The 16,904-nt window shown below is 35.4% G+C and overlaps 1 protein-coding gene across 2 annotated transcripts in view; it reads right to left on the reverse strand.

Moving 5' to 3' along the window:
* The window catches only part of LOC150096596 (ras-responsive element-binding protein 1-like), a 37,204-nt gene extending 24,819 nt beyond the window's left edge, over positions 1-12,385 (reverse strand). The window contains exon 1 of one of the 2 annotated variants that reach the window (XM_090408314.1): positions 12,177-12,385. In XM_090408314.1, the coding sequence (XP_090264440.1) occupies positions 12,177-12,231 (55 nt within the window). In that variant the 5' untranslated portion in view covers positions 12,232-12,385. Of the gene's footprint in view, positions 1-11,198; positions 11,314-12,176 lie in introns of those variants that run through there. The other variant, XM_090408315.1, reaches the window with a different exon arrangement.
* Positions 12,386-16,904: the final 4,519 nt, after the last annotated feature.

Raw genomic sequence — 16,904 nt, forward strand, 5'->3', positions numbered from 1 at the left:
CTATATCTGTTCTTTGGAGAAGTCCCCTTCCCATCTTTCTCAAAGACTACAACCTTCAATCATTCAAAAAATATTTCAACAGATTCCTTCTTCTTGCTCATACATGGCACCGATATGTTATAGTCTTATAGGTTTTAAAAAATGTGCATGTTTACTATCAGCTGTGTGGTATAGGAGAAGATCTGTCAAGTAAGTCAAAGTTTGCCTTATGAATTCAAATATCATATTGCATAAATTACAACAAACCAACAGGCTTGATTTTTTTTTTTCTGTGCTGTTCTCATTTGTTGCATCTTTCTTCACTTCCAAGCTATTATATATTTCATCCACAAAATAAATCTTCAGACATCTCTGAATAAGAGGAAGTTTAATTATGACCACTTTGCACACAAAGATTATAAATGTAAGCTATTTTTTATATGTGATTATCCACTGCTAGGATTCATTTCAAGACAATTAATGGAAGCATCCAGTTCTTAAGAACATATTCTGCCAGATGTGTCAGCAATCTTTGGAATATAAAATGACACTATTTTGTCACAAAAATGGATATATAATGTAAATTTTAAATAGCTGAAGTGTAATTTTAACAACATGAAAAGGTTTGTCTACAGCACAGACAAAATTTTGAACATGGTCAATAATAAGTTGGACTACCTATGGCCTTTTATCTACAGCATGGCCTAAATTACAGAAGTAGTTGAAATTCATCCAGACAGAAAAATGGTCCAACAAGACATCTTACAAACAGTTAAGCAATTATTTCTGCTGTCTTAAACACCACACTGAAATATTCCACAGGTTTTTAATAGGATTCAAGTCAAGATTTTGTGATGAGCATTTGCTGGAACTCACTTATGTGCTCTCTTGCTACCTTTCTGACTCTGAATACTGGGGTCATGATAAAAGACACCATTACCAGAGGATAATCAACTATGTACAGCCTATGCAAGCTGTATAGTCACTTTTTTCCAGAGGTCATTAAGAGGCCAAAATGTAATTCAAATTTTTTTCAGTAATAAGAGATCTGACATTCCTATATGCCTATACTTGTTATTAAGGGACATATAATTAAACATTATTCTGTTAAGTATAGAACTACCCAGTCACAGCAATGCATTTGGTTGTATAATTTGCAACCAATGAATAGTGATCCAAGGAGTTTTATGTTAATTATCATGGAATCATCACATTCTGTTTCCTTCAATGTGATATACAACTGGATAACTGCTAGTCTGGCATGATGAGTGAACTAAGGTGTACTGAAAACGTTCCATGTTTGGTCTCAGAAGATTATGTAACCTTTAACATACTAATGGAAAATAAGTTTGCAACTTCGTTGGTTGAGATTTGCATCAGATTCGGAAAGATAAGCTTTCATGATAACATCAGGACAATCATTGGTTGGAGGGAGGAAGGGAAATTCTTAGACCAGATGAACTTTGTATCGATCCTCGGATGGAATTAGAATTTCTTTTATGTGAATCTTTACTGTGCAAGGGTATAAACCCATTGTATATTACTACCTAAGGGATTCAATAAAATTATGCTCCAGAGAACAAACTGACCTGGTTAGCCAAGTGGTTAACACTTTTAACTGTGTTATGCAACACGTGTGCCTCATGCATACACTTTCTGCTAGCGCCAAGTGATACATATCTGTTTCTCACAGTAGCTATTTTTTAATGCATGGGCTGTATATAAGCATGGCCTGGTGCACTAGAAACCGAGCTCAACCCATCAAAATACTTGCAATTTTTCATGTATCAAAATAAGAAAATATATGTATATATTTTTACTATTTTTTTGCAAGTGTTTCAATAAAACAAAGGAGATAAATTGAAGTATTTATTTCAAAAAGGCAAGAAACAAAAGTTATTTTGATTTCAGCTTGAAGACAATAAATGAAATGTTATTTTTATTACTTTTAGTCAATAAATGAAAAAAAAAGTAGCTAATTGCTAAAGGGTGCAATCATGGGCTTCGCAAAAGCATGCCACACAGTAATATTTTTTGGACTAGTCACATTTCCACCAAGAAGTTGATGCTTTCTTAGCTGCAACATTTCTGCCACTTTCTGTTGATATTTTGTTATAGTAAACAATATAAATTGTTTTGACAGTACAGTTAAGTGAAATAATCACTAAAATAACATAATATGATGATTCAGTGCAGTGGCCTGTGAAGATGGGGGGAAAAATTAGTATTGTGGCAGTTAAAGTGTTAATGTACCCTCCACCCAACAGGTTACGGGTTCAAATCCAACCACAGGCAAGGATGTTTGTGATCATCTTTAGGTAGGAGATGAATTTCACTGCTGGATGCGAGACCACCGTCCCACTTATTGGAAACCTGAAGTGGGTTGAAAAAGATCCGTGTTTAGTCTTTAGACAGAGTTTCCAGACTAAGTAAAATAAATATAAATAATAAATTTTAAAAAGGATAAAAATCCATAGTTCATACACAGTACTTATGTACTAGAGGTGGAGGAGAGATGTAACCTAAAGGATAAACACATGCATGCCTGCAAAGGAATTTAAATCCATAGCCCTATAGTTGGGAAGTGGAAGATCTACTCAGCAAGCCAGACCAGCAAATGTATTAAAATTATAGAGATTAAAAAAAAAAACTGTTACAAGTTTCTACATAATTTGAATTTTTCTACTAATTTTAGTCATTCTATATAACAATGCTTTTTCTAAATGAATTTCCAATGTAGTAATTCCCTGGACTATTTTTGTAGTTCCCATTTTCTTCACTTTTTGATATTTAAGATTGCAGTTTGGTCCAATGTTTCTCTCAATGATAATATTTACAGTGATATGAATTAGCATCGAACATTTTTTTTTTTTTTTGAATAACCACGATGTCAGGAGCGACTGTCATTCTGAATGAGGTACAAAAGGCATTTTTAAATGATATTACAACACAGGAAAATCAAAAGAAATCTAGCATTTTATTAGAAAAAGTTTTTTTTTTTATAATTAGAAACTAATACTAAAAAATATATTTTAAAAATCATTTTTTTAAATTCTTATACTGATCACACAACAGTTGAATAAAAACTAAATCTAGTTACGATTTTAACATGTAGTGAGTATGATTAACTGTTTATAACTTTTAGGGAAGAAGTCTAAAAATCTAGACAAAAGCTTCATATTATTTTAAGAATGGACCAAACATATCACAGAAAAATGATATATTAAAAGAAAGTATACATTTTAGACAAAAGATTCTTCCCTGGATTACATAGTATAGCTTTCTGCATTTAAAACCTGCCGTCTCTTTATCAAGCAACCATACATAAACAATCCCCCCTCAAATTATGCAAATTAACTCCCCTATTAAAAAATTAAAAAAAAAAACCATCTTTCATGGAAAACGAAGAATTATTTAAATATGTTTAGTTTATTATATAATATACTATCAGACTCGTCACATATTGGTTATTACGGCCTGCTAATAACATTCAACATCTCCATTTTCCTCGTGAGCAATAATTTTTTTTTTTTTCCCAAAAAAATAAAATATATAGACTTACATTTTGGTTTTAAGAAAATTCCGGTACCTTTTAAGCAGCACAAGAAAGCAAAATATCTTTTTCTTTTGTCTCAATTATAGAATTTTCATTCAATAACTCCTTAAAAAAAAAAAAAAAAAAGCAAACTTCTTCCGTGTTCATCGTCCCTCAAAATTTTCATTGGATCCCCCTTTAAGTTTGTGGTACCTTCGCGAGATTTCAATAGATGTCGGATATTAATATTTACTCTTAATACAACCTGATTGAAAACGGAAGTTATCGTTTGCTTTGGTTAACAGACATAATTTATTTTCTGAAATATGCATGTTAGCATTTTGAGCGAGGGTAAATAATTACATAAACACTAATACGACATACAAACAGCCACAGATCTTAACCGAACACTTTTATAATAAATCGCGAAAATACAGACTTCAGTTTGAAATTGGTGCGTACAGCTGGATGAATTTCAACCTTGGGCAGGAGATGTAGCCGAAGTGTTTCCTTAACAACATATCACATAGTTACTTTGTGAAGATCCGGGCTGCAAAGAAATTTATTTTCTGTAATGATCTAACCAAGGTGGTTTCGTTGAAAAATCAATCGATTGATTTTCTTTGGTATTCAGAATGCTATTTTGAATACCAACGAAATTATTTTGGTATTCAGAATTATTTCTGAATACCAAAATATTCAACGACTTATTCAGAATGCTACAAATAATGGAGTCGAACCGAGATTTTGGCACTTGCGACGAGATAAAACTAGAACCTTTTTGCCAGGAAATATTTCATAAATTACAGATGTAAAGGCCCGTCCAGTAATCAAGTTATTGATTTTTAGCGGGGAGAAGAGAACTTAGAGAAGTAATAATAATGCAACAGAAATTTTAACAATATTTCATTCCATTTTAGTGCTTCTTCAAAACCTTAAAGAAGATTTTTTTGCTATCTCACCTACCTGAATAGCCCCTGAATAGTATGATATATCTCAAACAGGAATTTTGCAGTTTGCGATGGGTAGAACAGGACGAATCGCAAGGGAAGTTCTCTCCCGCTCCCTCAGACGCAGTAAAACCTCGCCCACAGAAACTTCTGAAAATTTATCCTCGTGGAAATGAAGTTTATAAAACTGAAATCGTTGGAGAAATTGAAGATGAAAACGTATCCAAAATTTTGGTTTCAGATGATGTGGCCAATGGTTGACGAAAATCAAAAGATATTATACCGATGAATGCACCATTTGAGGAAAGTACAATAACTTATATAAATTTAACGAGAATTCTAGCTAATAAGTTTAAAACTTTAAAGCAAGAGATGCATGATGGCCATTTTGGTGAAAGGTTGAAATTTTTCTGAAGTTCCAGAATCGCAAAATCAGGACTTTTATTTATTTTTTTATTTTTCAGTCTACACAATGTCCAGAAGTTCATTCTATAAGAACATAGTAAAACCTGATTATATAATGCAAATTATTTGAAAAAAAAAATTACAATACCTATTAAGAATTTGGAATAAATGTTATACTATATAGAGCAAAATAGAAATAAATTATATTCAAAATCCTTAAAATGATACTTCACAATCGCCCCCTCCTTCAAAAAAAAAAAAAAAAGGCTCCATCTGGATGTCGTATATAGCAACGGAAAACGTCAATAAGAATTGAATTTTTTCATACAAAAGCAATGTGCATTAAACATGTATTGCTTTTTTTAGATGTCACTTCATTTTAAGGAAGATACATGTCTTAAAAATTATATAACTCAGTTACAACCTAAATACAAATAATGTCAGTAACATTCCCGCTTAAAAAAATAAAAAAAAAACTACTTACGCAAAATGAATCAAGTTAAAGGGCGACATCGTACTAGAGATTAAAACGCAACGTACTAGAAGCAAAAACTGGATTTTTCTGAAAAATTTAGCTTACTGAATACTCTCGTTTTCAAGCACACATGAAGCGAATGAATTTAAAATGTATGCTTGAAAACGAGAGTATAATTCATCTGAATGGACATTGCATAGTTTATCAGGAAACTCTCAGTCACATAACCACACATCTATTGCGATTTGTTCTCTAAGAAAACCTGTTTGGTGTGCACAGATTGGCTCTTCTGAAGTGAAAGATCTTTTTTTCTTTTCTGCCTCGAGTAATTAACCCACTATATTCTTCTACTAGAAGGAATTCCGTTATTCAACGAATAAAACACGTTAGCATGGCGTTGCGAGCAAATCCCTGGAGACTCCAGATAAGCAATGAAACGGATTATCCCCATTACGTTTATAAAAATAGATCCTACTTGAAAGGAATTATAGATGTTACCATTTTAAGTAGAATGCATTAAGTAATTAATACATATGATACTGTGCTTCTTTTGACACCGCAAATGTTTTAAACTCTGTACACTTTTTTTTTAAACAAATACCTTTATAACAATGCAAGTGACAGTGTAAGTTATTCATAAATATCAAATGATAAGCGAAGGCAATTAAAACTATACGTGTAAACGATGAATAGTATTATTTCATCTTTTTCATATTCGTGTCCTTGAAATATCTAAATAGAAACAAGATCACTTAAAATACACTTTAATAGAATATGCGTAAAGTAAGCCTCGAAAAACAATGCATCTCATTTATGACAATTTCTTATTGCCCTTCAGTTCACCAAAATCACTTATTCATAAAACACTTCAAAAATAAAAAAATAAATAAATCAACTAGACGCTACAGAGAGCAAAATATTCCTAAAAGGGAAAAATTGACAACTTATGAAACCTACACTGCCTTTTAAATCAACTTTATCTGTACTTTTCGCATCCAAAGAAATGCTTGGCCAGTGCTTTATACCTTATTTGTCCCACTCACCTCCAATCAGCTAGAAGAAAAAGGTTATAATACATACCAGAGTAAGGACGAGTCGTCATCTTCGTCATCCACCAACCCCCCACAAGAATTTAACTAGATGGTATCGTATAAGTTCAAGTTAAAAGTATACAATAAACGACTAGGGATAGGATAATCATAAAGAAAACTTGATGTCGTTAGGAACTAGCAGTCCAGTTATCACAGAAAACCAATGTGACACACAACGAAGTCTATGTGTTCCCATAGCAACCATCCTGTACACAGACCTGCCACTGCAGTCAAGTCGCCAGATGCAGCGGATCAACGCGATCAATGAGATGACTTCACCTGAGTATATTAGAACCCGCGTGAAAGGAGAGGCCACACCTGTGCTGTGCGGGCGGCAAGTTAAGAGGTTGGTAGACAGGCACGGACTGGTACCAATACCTATCTCCTCCTGCAATTGTAATGTGCAAGAATTTGGTTCTTGCACCTTCAATTTCATTATTCCTCTCTTGATCAGTAAAGAAAGATACCAACAATGCTAATTAGACTATTCACAGGTTCTCTGCGAAACAAGAAAATGTTCTCAAGGTTTCATTTGGTTGCAGGTTTCATTCACAAAACATGTACATCTTATTCGATCAGTCATCTCATGGGACGTCTCGGAAAACCTCGCAGGACATTTCAGGGGAATTCAGAAAGAAAAAAAAAATTTTTTTTTTTTTTAATTATCACAGTGCGAAGGTTTACGACGATGCACTTTTTCTTTCTTCTATAAGAAATAAAGAGTTAGTAATACTGTATTTAACAAATTTTTACTCGCTGTATAATCCACGTTTCTCAAAACAATCCCTGTTACAACTAGAGACAGGCTAAGGGAAAATCACTTTATCTTTACGTACACAAGACTATTGTCAGCAAGTGTCAAGCACGCAAAGAAACAAGCGAAGGCTTATAAACTTTAATCTCTGGGAGCTGTCCCTTGGAACACAGGAAATGGTCTAGACTTCCGCAGGTAAGCCAAGCATCTTTAGCTAGTTGGAAAAGTCACGATAATACCTGATCATTTGCATCTAATCACTTTGGTGGGGTAGGAAAGGGAGAAATCATAAAAATTTAATAAATATTTACTTTTAAGAAAAGGTGTGTGCGCGCTTTAATTTTGCTTAGTATTCAAAGTTCATGACTTATGGTTTCAAAAAGATGTTATTTCTTTTAAGATGCGTATTTGATTGATGAAAGGGAAATATTCTTCTTCTGGGTCTTATTTGTGAAAAAAGAAAAACTAAACGGGAAAAAAAACTAATACAAGAAAATTCGACATTCTGTGTCATCAATGTTTTTTGTTTGTTTTATAAGTCTTTTTTTTATTCTAAGAAAATTCAATTGCACAAACACTGAATCTCAGATGAGTATGAAGAATTAATCAACTCCGACGAGGAGTTCAAACGAATTTTAATCTTTAGCATCATCCGGTGTTAAAGTTTGCGAGCAAGTGATTCGTTTCCTGGCCATCTAAAAATACATTCAAAAAATGAACGGCGTTACTGAAGAGGGGAAAAAAAAAACTGATTTCAGCCCATTATAGTCATCCACAAAGTGGTCCTTTCAGCAACCGAGTGCTGAATGACTACAAATTATCCTCACATTTAGCTGAAGGCAGAGAGTCGCTGTTTCGACACAAGCAGCAAGGGCATTTAAAAACATGGTACTGTATTGTGTTACGCGCTCTTCCTCTCTGCTGCGTGTACTGACTTAATCTGGACACTTGGTGGCTGCACTGGCGCCTTGCAGCGTTTCCTTGTTGTCTACTGCCACCGCGTGCCAGGCGGTGCATTCTGGGACGATTACTCTTGTAGTTTCCAAGTGAATCAGCTCAATGTGATTCTTTTCCTCCAACAGTTCGCTCATTGAAAAATTCTGATGAGACACTTTTAAGAGCGCTTCCTTCTCACAGTTCGTCAAACACGACTGTATTTGTCACGAGTCGACGTGCATATGCAGTCGTGCTCATGATGACCCGCTCAGGATGTTCTGCGAAATTATTTAGGATGCTGTTAGCTTCGTTATGATTACAGCACCTGTTGACGTGGATCCAGAAGTGATGTCATCCTGGCCACGTAATGCCATCACGAAGGAACAACTCAGGATGGTTGGCAACCTGACTGTGCATTTATATTTCAAAGAAATTGTCTAACAATGCTGCTTATCAACTGGGACACGTCACAGCAACTTGACTATTAGACTGCGCATGTCCAAAAGCGTCACACAAGCCTGCATTTATCGATGCTGTTGCAAGAGTAGGAGTGTTCTCTCCCTTTTTTATTTTTAGTTTTTTTTTTTCTGATCAACAGGCTTTTCACGGAAATTTATGCTATCTTTCTGCAATGTCCCAGAAAAATGTTACCACACTTTGATAAGCTTTCGTAAAATGAAATTTTCAGTTTTAGAACTTGTTGCGTTTGAAAACTCACAGGAAATCCTCATTTCGGTGTTAGAAATGGTCCCCATCGGCATACCTGCAAATACCAACGGAAGCTACGGGCGCAATCAGTGATTTTATGTTCGACTGCTGCCAGTTTCATGGCGTACCCATCATTCCTTCCCTATATTTCTAGACAGTCGATCTAGTTTTCGCTTAAGATAAACAGCAGTCGATGTCATTTAATGACATCCAGTTCGCATGCATCTTTATTAGGTGACGGAGACTAGATACATCCCAATACATGTTGTCTAAGTGCATAACCATTTAATTTTTTCCCCTGTTGAACTTCTTATAAGGAATAAGAAATATTTTATAGGAGGCATCCATCCGGATAACGTCACTTTAACAGTCCATAAGTAATTGCCATATAAATGAACCTTTGGTACCATTTTAACACTTCTGTGAACTGTTAAAAGAGTCCTTTCTGTTACTAGTTTATGTACAAACTGATCAGACAAATATTACGTTATTAATCAAGTAATCTTTTTCATAAGATCATCCAGGCAGTGAAAATTATATGCATCATGTAAACTAGCGATTACAATTTCCTCAGTAATATATACATGGAGTCAACAAAAACAAAAGACATTTCTTAACAATTAATGCAGTAAAAAAATAACAATATTAAAGACAGGATTTTAAAATCTGAAATAAAATTAACCGATTTTTAATAAAAATATTAAATCTTTTCAATGCGATATTTAATAATAATAAAAAAATTAATAATCTTGCTTATATTTTTTAATTTAAGTCATAAAATATCACAACTTAAACCAATTTTTGTATTTGTTTAGAGAAATATGAAAAAGTGCACTGACGATCCCCGCCCCAAGTACTAGGTATTTAGTGATTTCGAAACTACATAGTGGCATCCACCATGTTAGAAACTTTTCGTGTTCCGTTCTTAATTAAAATTAGTTACTTGTAAATAACTTCGCTCACTGCTTTGATACAGGATAGCTCCCCAGGGAGACGCTTGACTATCTTAGCTGGGCATTAAGGAAGTAATTTTTGAAAGGGCAGTATTTACTGAATAACATTTATAACATAAGAGTTTTCACTAAACAAAACTATTCAACTGTAGAAAAGAAGGAAAATTACAGCGGGTTTTTGAAGTACAAATCTTATTTTTATATATATTATGAAAACAAAAACAAATGAAAGATTCCACAAAATCGTCAACTAAAATTAATTAATATCAGTTTAGGGTTCGTAAATAAATGTCACCAGAATTTTTAAGTGCAATCCGGGCACTGGATCGTTAGATGACAAATAAATTTACCATTTCCTCGGGAAAAATATAAACATTCAAATATGGCATGTTAAGTGCGAATAGAGAAAAGTCGAGCTATAAAAAATAAAATTAAGCGACAGAAATGTGAATAATTATGAATGATATAGAAATGTAAAAATATTAGATATTTTTACTAATATTACAAATCTACTTATTTAATTCAGGAAACTACATACATATCCATATATGTATACGTAATGGACTCCACACTTTTATAATACTGACAAAAAAAAAAAAAAAAAAGTTTGAGCTAAGTAGAGTTTGGGAAATGCTAGTATAAAGTAAAAATTATGTTTCATTAGCCAGTTCACATACACTCCAACTGTTTCAGAAATGTTAACATTTTAAACAATATGAGTGCTCGAAAGAAAAAGATCCTAAAATACATGGGGCCGGTGATCTTTATGAGTATTAAAAAAAAATATATTTTTTACACTTATATTAATCCCTTTACATTCAAAGAAAATAGTGTAAACCACTAATTTCGATTACTACATGCGGATGCTAAGATCATCATGAGTAGTGCATTTACACTCGATACTAAATCAACTGTATCACAATAAAGGCTTAGTCATCGAATTCTTGATGCTGGTGCTGTCAGTCGTTATGGATTGCCCTTGAGTTTGAAACACCTAGGTTCCAATCCCATGTAGAACGTGAAGAATCTTTATACGGGCTTTTTAATAGGAGGTGAGTTAGCCTGGCTCTTGTTGAAGGTGACAAGAATTTTTCGTCCTGGAAACAGTTTTGCTGAATGAAAAACCAGTCAGCTCCTTATATGTAATTACTTAGGCCTTTTCTTCTATATACAGAGAACAGTTTCATAACAATGCATTCGAGCTATATTTATTAATAAATGCATTTATTAAAGAATACATGATGCTATTACGTTTGTGTACGCATAACTATAGAAAGTCATCAAGTACATCTTTGTTTCAGATGCACAGCAGCGCTTAAATAAAAAAATCATTTCTTATTTGGTAGTAAGCTGTGCGCTTCTATCTGCAATAATTTATAAATACCAGGTAAATGAACTTAAAATAGCCATACGTTATTATATTCTCTTAGCGACACCTTATTCACGTTGTAGTTCCGAATGAGAAGTACATTCTTCTCATTTCGAGCAGATAAACTGATAGTAGAGGTACAGTCGCTAATAGGTCAAAGTCGAGTCCTATCGATCCGATGGTGTTACTGCCATCAGCGAAAAGGCATACAGAAAGTGAAGCTTGTGTTGGATGCGTGGCAAACTACACGTCGTCACTGTTATTAGTGCATCCTTCCCTGACATAACAAGCTGATCAACGGGGGGGGGGGGGGAACCGCCTTGCACTTCCCTAAGAAGTATCCGGACATCCAGGGGAAGCAGATAAAATTCCATCTTTGCTCCGTTTGTTCAGGTGCTGGATGCTGATGTTGACTCACGTCCTGTTATCTGAGTCACGAGGCTGTGTGACAAAGGATGTGCTTTATCTCCAAGCGGTACTGCATGTACAAGGGTAGGAGGTAAAACAGGCAATCTCCTGATTAAGAACAAATACGTAGTAACATCATCCACCGCTCTTAGAAATAATATCCTCTTGTGAGACAGCAGTGAAGATACTGTTGCGAAAGCAGCAACAAACTGAAAGCTCAGAAATGTTTCCTAACCCCGTCCACATACCAATTTAGAGGTCTTTAATCAGATGACTTGGCGGAATAAGCTTTCGTTTATGTTTTATAAAAAAAAAATTCACTTACAATTTTAACCTGGAATAAATCGTTATTTCCTCGTGATTTTTTAAAAACTTCGCTAAACGTTTTAAAATAACAGCTACAAATATCATGCTTTTTTAACTGGAAAAAACTACACGCTCTAGAAATAATGAAAAATCTAAAAGCAAAAAAAACTTTTCTACTTTGTGATTGAATACAACACTAAAAGGCATGAACATTTTATAACAGTAATTCGAAACCTTAGTCGAAATAGAATTAAAAATCAGAACACGCACACAAAACTAACTACCATCACATGAGCTTAAAACTTACCGTCACCCGAGAAACACGAATTGTGCATAGAGGGCGTCTGCATCCTGATTGTCATGTTGCTGATTGTTCGTCTGACATTCAAGTCCTCTAACGACTGCAGTACGTACTTGTCTGAATCAGAAAATGCAATTCCGCAACGGACGTGTAAAGTTTGCCCAACTAACAGTCACCGAGCGCAGATAAGATGTCCAGTCGGAATGGCCTTGGGGCAAAAGTGCTCGAGTTGCCTACGAACTGAAAACTCTCCAACTCACCCACACGCAAGACGACCTGAGACTCGGCTTACCTTCCTTCAGCACGCTGCGAACAGGAACTTAAAACCTTTTGTCGTTTATTCACGCGTAGGAAAGTCCAAAATCACCGATGCGTCACACTCCGTCCGTCCCCTTTCCTCTTCCAATCATGTACCAGGAGCAAAGTACGAGGAAATGGCCAGCGGGTGAGTCTGCTCCTGATACCTGCCACATGAGATCACGTGCAGGTGTCAATTGCATCATATCGGGCGCTCGCGTCGCAATAATACGGAGGAGGAGGACAAGACCCCACCCATATGACTCCGAGGATGGCAAACAACCATCTTAGCTCCACGTCACCGAAACATGTCTACATCTGCCGAAACTAATGACACCTGCTAGGCCACCTGTGTTTCTACACATCAAACGTTACCTGGGTTCGCGGCTGCCCTACAAAATTACTTCAGATTACCAACTTTCCCTCAAGTTAAGATGGCGCAAAGCTTTGTATATTACTGCCAATTCATTTTTGATTCAATCATCAGCTTTAATCCAGGTGACGGTGCGAGATATCCCTGAAAACTAGAATGTTGTTAAAAACAACCACGCAAAAAATAATTAAAAAAAACTTTCGGAATTAAAATCGAACAGAAACTCAAGTATTTCAATGAAGAGGCGAGCATAATAGCTCTTTAAATGCCACATAGATATGCGTGTGTGTATGTGCGCGCGCACGCGCATATATTTTACAGGTCTTCTGTTATCTGTGGTGCGGAACGTTCGACATGGATGCGAGTTCAACAGCCTCGCAAGCAGTAAACCATTACTTGAGCGTGTGGGCACAGCGTTCCCCATCTTCCTACATAGAAAGCCACGCCAATCACACAGACTAACTTAAAATATGCTCGAACTTTGGGATAAACTTTTAACGTCGCCAAACGCAAACGCTCTATCAATAACAAAAAGAAAAATAAAAAAATAGAAAGAAAATGACAACAATGTTTAAAAATGGAGCTATGAACACACCACTTATTCTTGTATGAAAGTCAGGGCGTATATGGGCAGGACTAGGCGGGTTTAGCAGATCTTGTCTAAAATGATCTAAAGCTATGCCAGCTCTGACCTCCACAAATGGAAAATCTCAATGTCGTCTGGCTGCGTAACGACACAATCGTGTTAGGTGGATAGGATAAAAATAGGAACATTTCACCTGTTAAAACTGCAACTGGGGACGTCGTTCGAATAATTCAGTTACCTTACTGATATATCCTAAAGTTGAAACAGTTCAGGACCGGAAAAATATCAGAAGCACTAAAAAAAAAAAAAAATTCCGGATAAGAAAATCAATCAAAAGTTTTAATTTACTTAAATGTTATCAAACACAGTCATTTGGGTCATTTTATTTTTAACAATAACTTACTATTAATTTATCAACTGAATGCACTGTTCTCCTTCCAGTAAGTGAAAAACTTTCGTAACTTGGCTTATCAACTACAGAGATGACTTATTTCCATTGTCCTCCATTAGCACGCATGCGCAATGCAAACTGAACATCTCACTGTTATTACATCTAGTTTTCACACAATAACGGTATCATCCGCATGGAAAAAGAAGGGAACACGCAATACACATGCAAGAAGTTATCACGTTCACTAAAATGACACGTATTAAAAAAAAAAATGCATACAAATCCCCGATACAACTTTCTTTCCAGACGTGGCTTGTTCCTTAATGAAGAATTTCCGTTTAGCAAGAGGACAAGTTTTCCCCTGAATACAGGTTGCGACACTTCAAGGAGGGAAAACCATCGATAAGCCAAGAAATAACATGTTTACACTGTTCATTTTTAATTCTTGGTAGTGTTCTTAAAATTTATTATTTATATATATGTATGTGACTCGTACCCACGAAAGATATAGTACATTAGTGCCTTATAGCGACAAAAGATTTTTTTTCTCATTATCCTATATATTTTTTGCATTTTAATACGTTTATTACACAAACCGGGAACCTTGTTCTAGAGCCCAAACATGGAGCTTTTTCAAGCTGCTTCAGGCCTCTAAATATGCTGGTGTGTGTATGTCTCGCACCTGGGCGAATAAAAATCATTTATCTCCACCAAAAGACAATCATGAACATCCATGGCGGGATTCCAACTTGCAGCCTGTTGACTGAAGAGCGGATACGCTAACTACTCGGCCAAACAATTTTCTAATAATTTATTTATTTTTTTTTTGGCTTTCAAATATTTGAAAATGAAATTCAGTTGAAAGTTAATACAGCTCCACTATTTTAAAAAATGTATTGAAGAAAGTTCAATGACGTCAAGCCAGTTTCTGTTAATTAATAAAATAAACGTGAAACGAGGGGGGAAATCATTCATGGATTGCCAAGTAAACACTCCTCTTATAGACGTACGGGTTCACAACGTATCGAGTTGAAGCAACAATGATAGAAGATAGGCTGTATAGCCGAGTTTCAAGGAAACAACGGAGATGCACCCTTTCACAAATTGTATCCATTTAACGCGTCCTACCCATCTCTTTCTGGGTAGTCGGACGGCGTCAGGTCCCGAGAGGAGCTTTATTACGTCTGATAGGTGGCACAAGCAGAGCACGAAGGGAGGTGCCGGAGGGAAAGACCGACCATGCGGAGAGAGAGAGAAAGAGGGGGGGAGCGGAAATACCAAGCCCTACGGTGCTGGTAAAGGAAAAAGGTTAGGCTGGGTGGAAGATGGAGGAATCTGAGTAGCGTGCCGTGAGAGGTCCGGGAACCGCTGCAGGCCATCGCTACCTGCCCGGACCTTTGTTTCCCCACGGTGGCGTTTCACAAAGGGCCACGTCGTGCTTGGCTAGTTGATGAACCATCAGCCTAGCAAAGGCGAGTGGTAACAAGTTGCATCCGTTACCAGGCTGCAACAGTCTCCTCGTGCTCCGTGATGCGGCAACGTACCACCCCGCTCGCAGCTCAGATTGCGACTACCACGCCATGACAGAAGAAAAGGCCCGAACAATAAGGGCTAAGCTGCAAATAACCTTACGTGCGGTGAATGCATGGCAGAATAAGCCTTTTAGTGAAGCTAGCAGCGTGTGGACAGGTGGGACTTATTTATTTGGGGAAGTTTACAATTGCGTCCGCTGCCAGTATTTGAAGCTTCTACGACCACTTGAAAACTGTCGTTTGATTAGATGCAAAGACGCCATGTTGTCGACCTCGGATTGTTCATTCCATAGCACAAAACTTTTCTTCCGGCGAAGTCAAATACATCAGTGCTTTCTACTTGCAACTAAACAGAAGCTAAAACAAAAATGATACCAACTATTAATGACATGAATATTATCCTCAGTCCATAGATGGATAATAAATATTTCATGCTTCGAAAAGTTTTTAAACAGTTCGCAAAAGGATTTACAACCACCCTCGGGATATATATATATATATCCCTGTTTCGGATTAAATACTAATCAAAGGAGCTTAATACATAATCCATGGGTATTTTCAAATTAAGTATACCTTGTGAAAGATAAGTGTCCCATAATGGGAAAACTGGAACACATCAAATAAAAATAATATAACAACAAAAAATTAACGATGTATACCTGCCAAAGAAAAGAAATCACTAATACAGATAGAGAGAACAAAAGAAAGATAAAAACTATATTAATCACACTAGCTGATAAAAACTAAGTTCCTATATTGCGCTGACACTGTATAAAGGTGATAAAACTAACTTTGTAGTACCATCATATACTACAGCAGCAAATTTTGTAGCTCTTCCATCTTAAAAACATTTTCTTTGTCCCTTCTTTTCATTAAATAAATTCTCACAAATACATGAAATAATTTTTATATAAATAAAGTGGTACAGAAATAAAATATTTATAGGGTTAATAAGTTGCTAATAAATTAACACGTCGATGAATTCAATTAACAACCATATTAATTTAACAAGGTTAATTGTTACTTGGACATTACTTCGGATTGTCTTCACTTCCCCCGCCCCCTCCCCAATACGAGGAGCCTGCAAACGATCCAAAGTTTGGAAAAGTGTTCTAAGGAAATAGTGATAACCAAAGAACTTTTAAATGAGATAAATTTAATATTTGACTTAATACTATGGAACTTTTCGATCCAAAATTTTACTTCCTTTTAAACGTGGAGTTCAGTTTCCCATTACTTCATTACTTATTGTAATGTAAGCAATTACATTACAATAAGCTTTTACTGTCTATGATTGCAATATCTTACTGACACCTGCTCCATGATAAGATAAATTACCACTTCTACTAAGTTTCGTTTATTAATACACTAATCATATCATAAAAAAATCTACTTTAATACAAAAAAAATTAAAGTGTTTAATTAAAATTAAATTAATTTATACTAAATGAATTTATATTATGAATTTGATTAATTCATATTACAAAATCCTAAATATATATAAAACTTCCGTGTGCGAAGGATAACTGCTGGTAACTAACCACTTAAGGAACTA

Source organism: Typopeltis vanoorti, chromosome 18, assembly GCF_054136105.1.
Source record: "Typopeltis vanoorti isolate ZY-2024b chromosome 18, IOZ_Tvanoo_1.0, whole genome shotgun sequence".
NCBI lineage: Eukaryota > Metazoa > Arthropoda > Arachnida > Uropygi > Thelyphonidae > Typopeltis > Typopeltis vanoorti.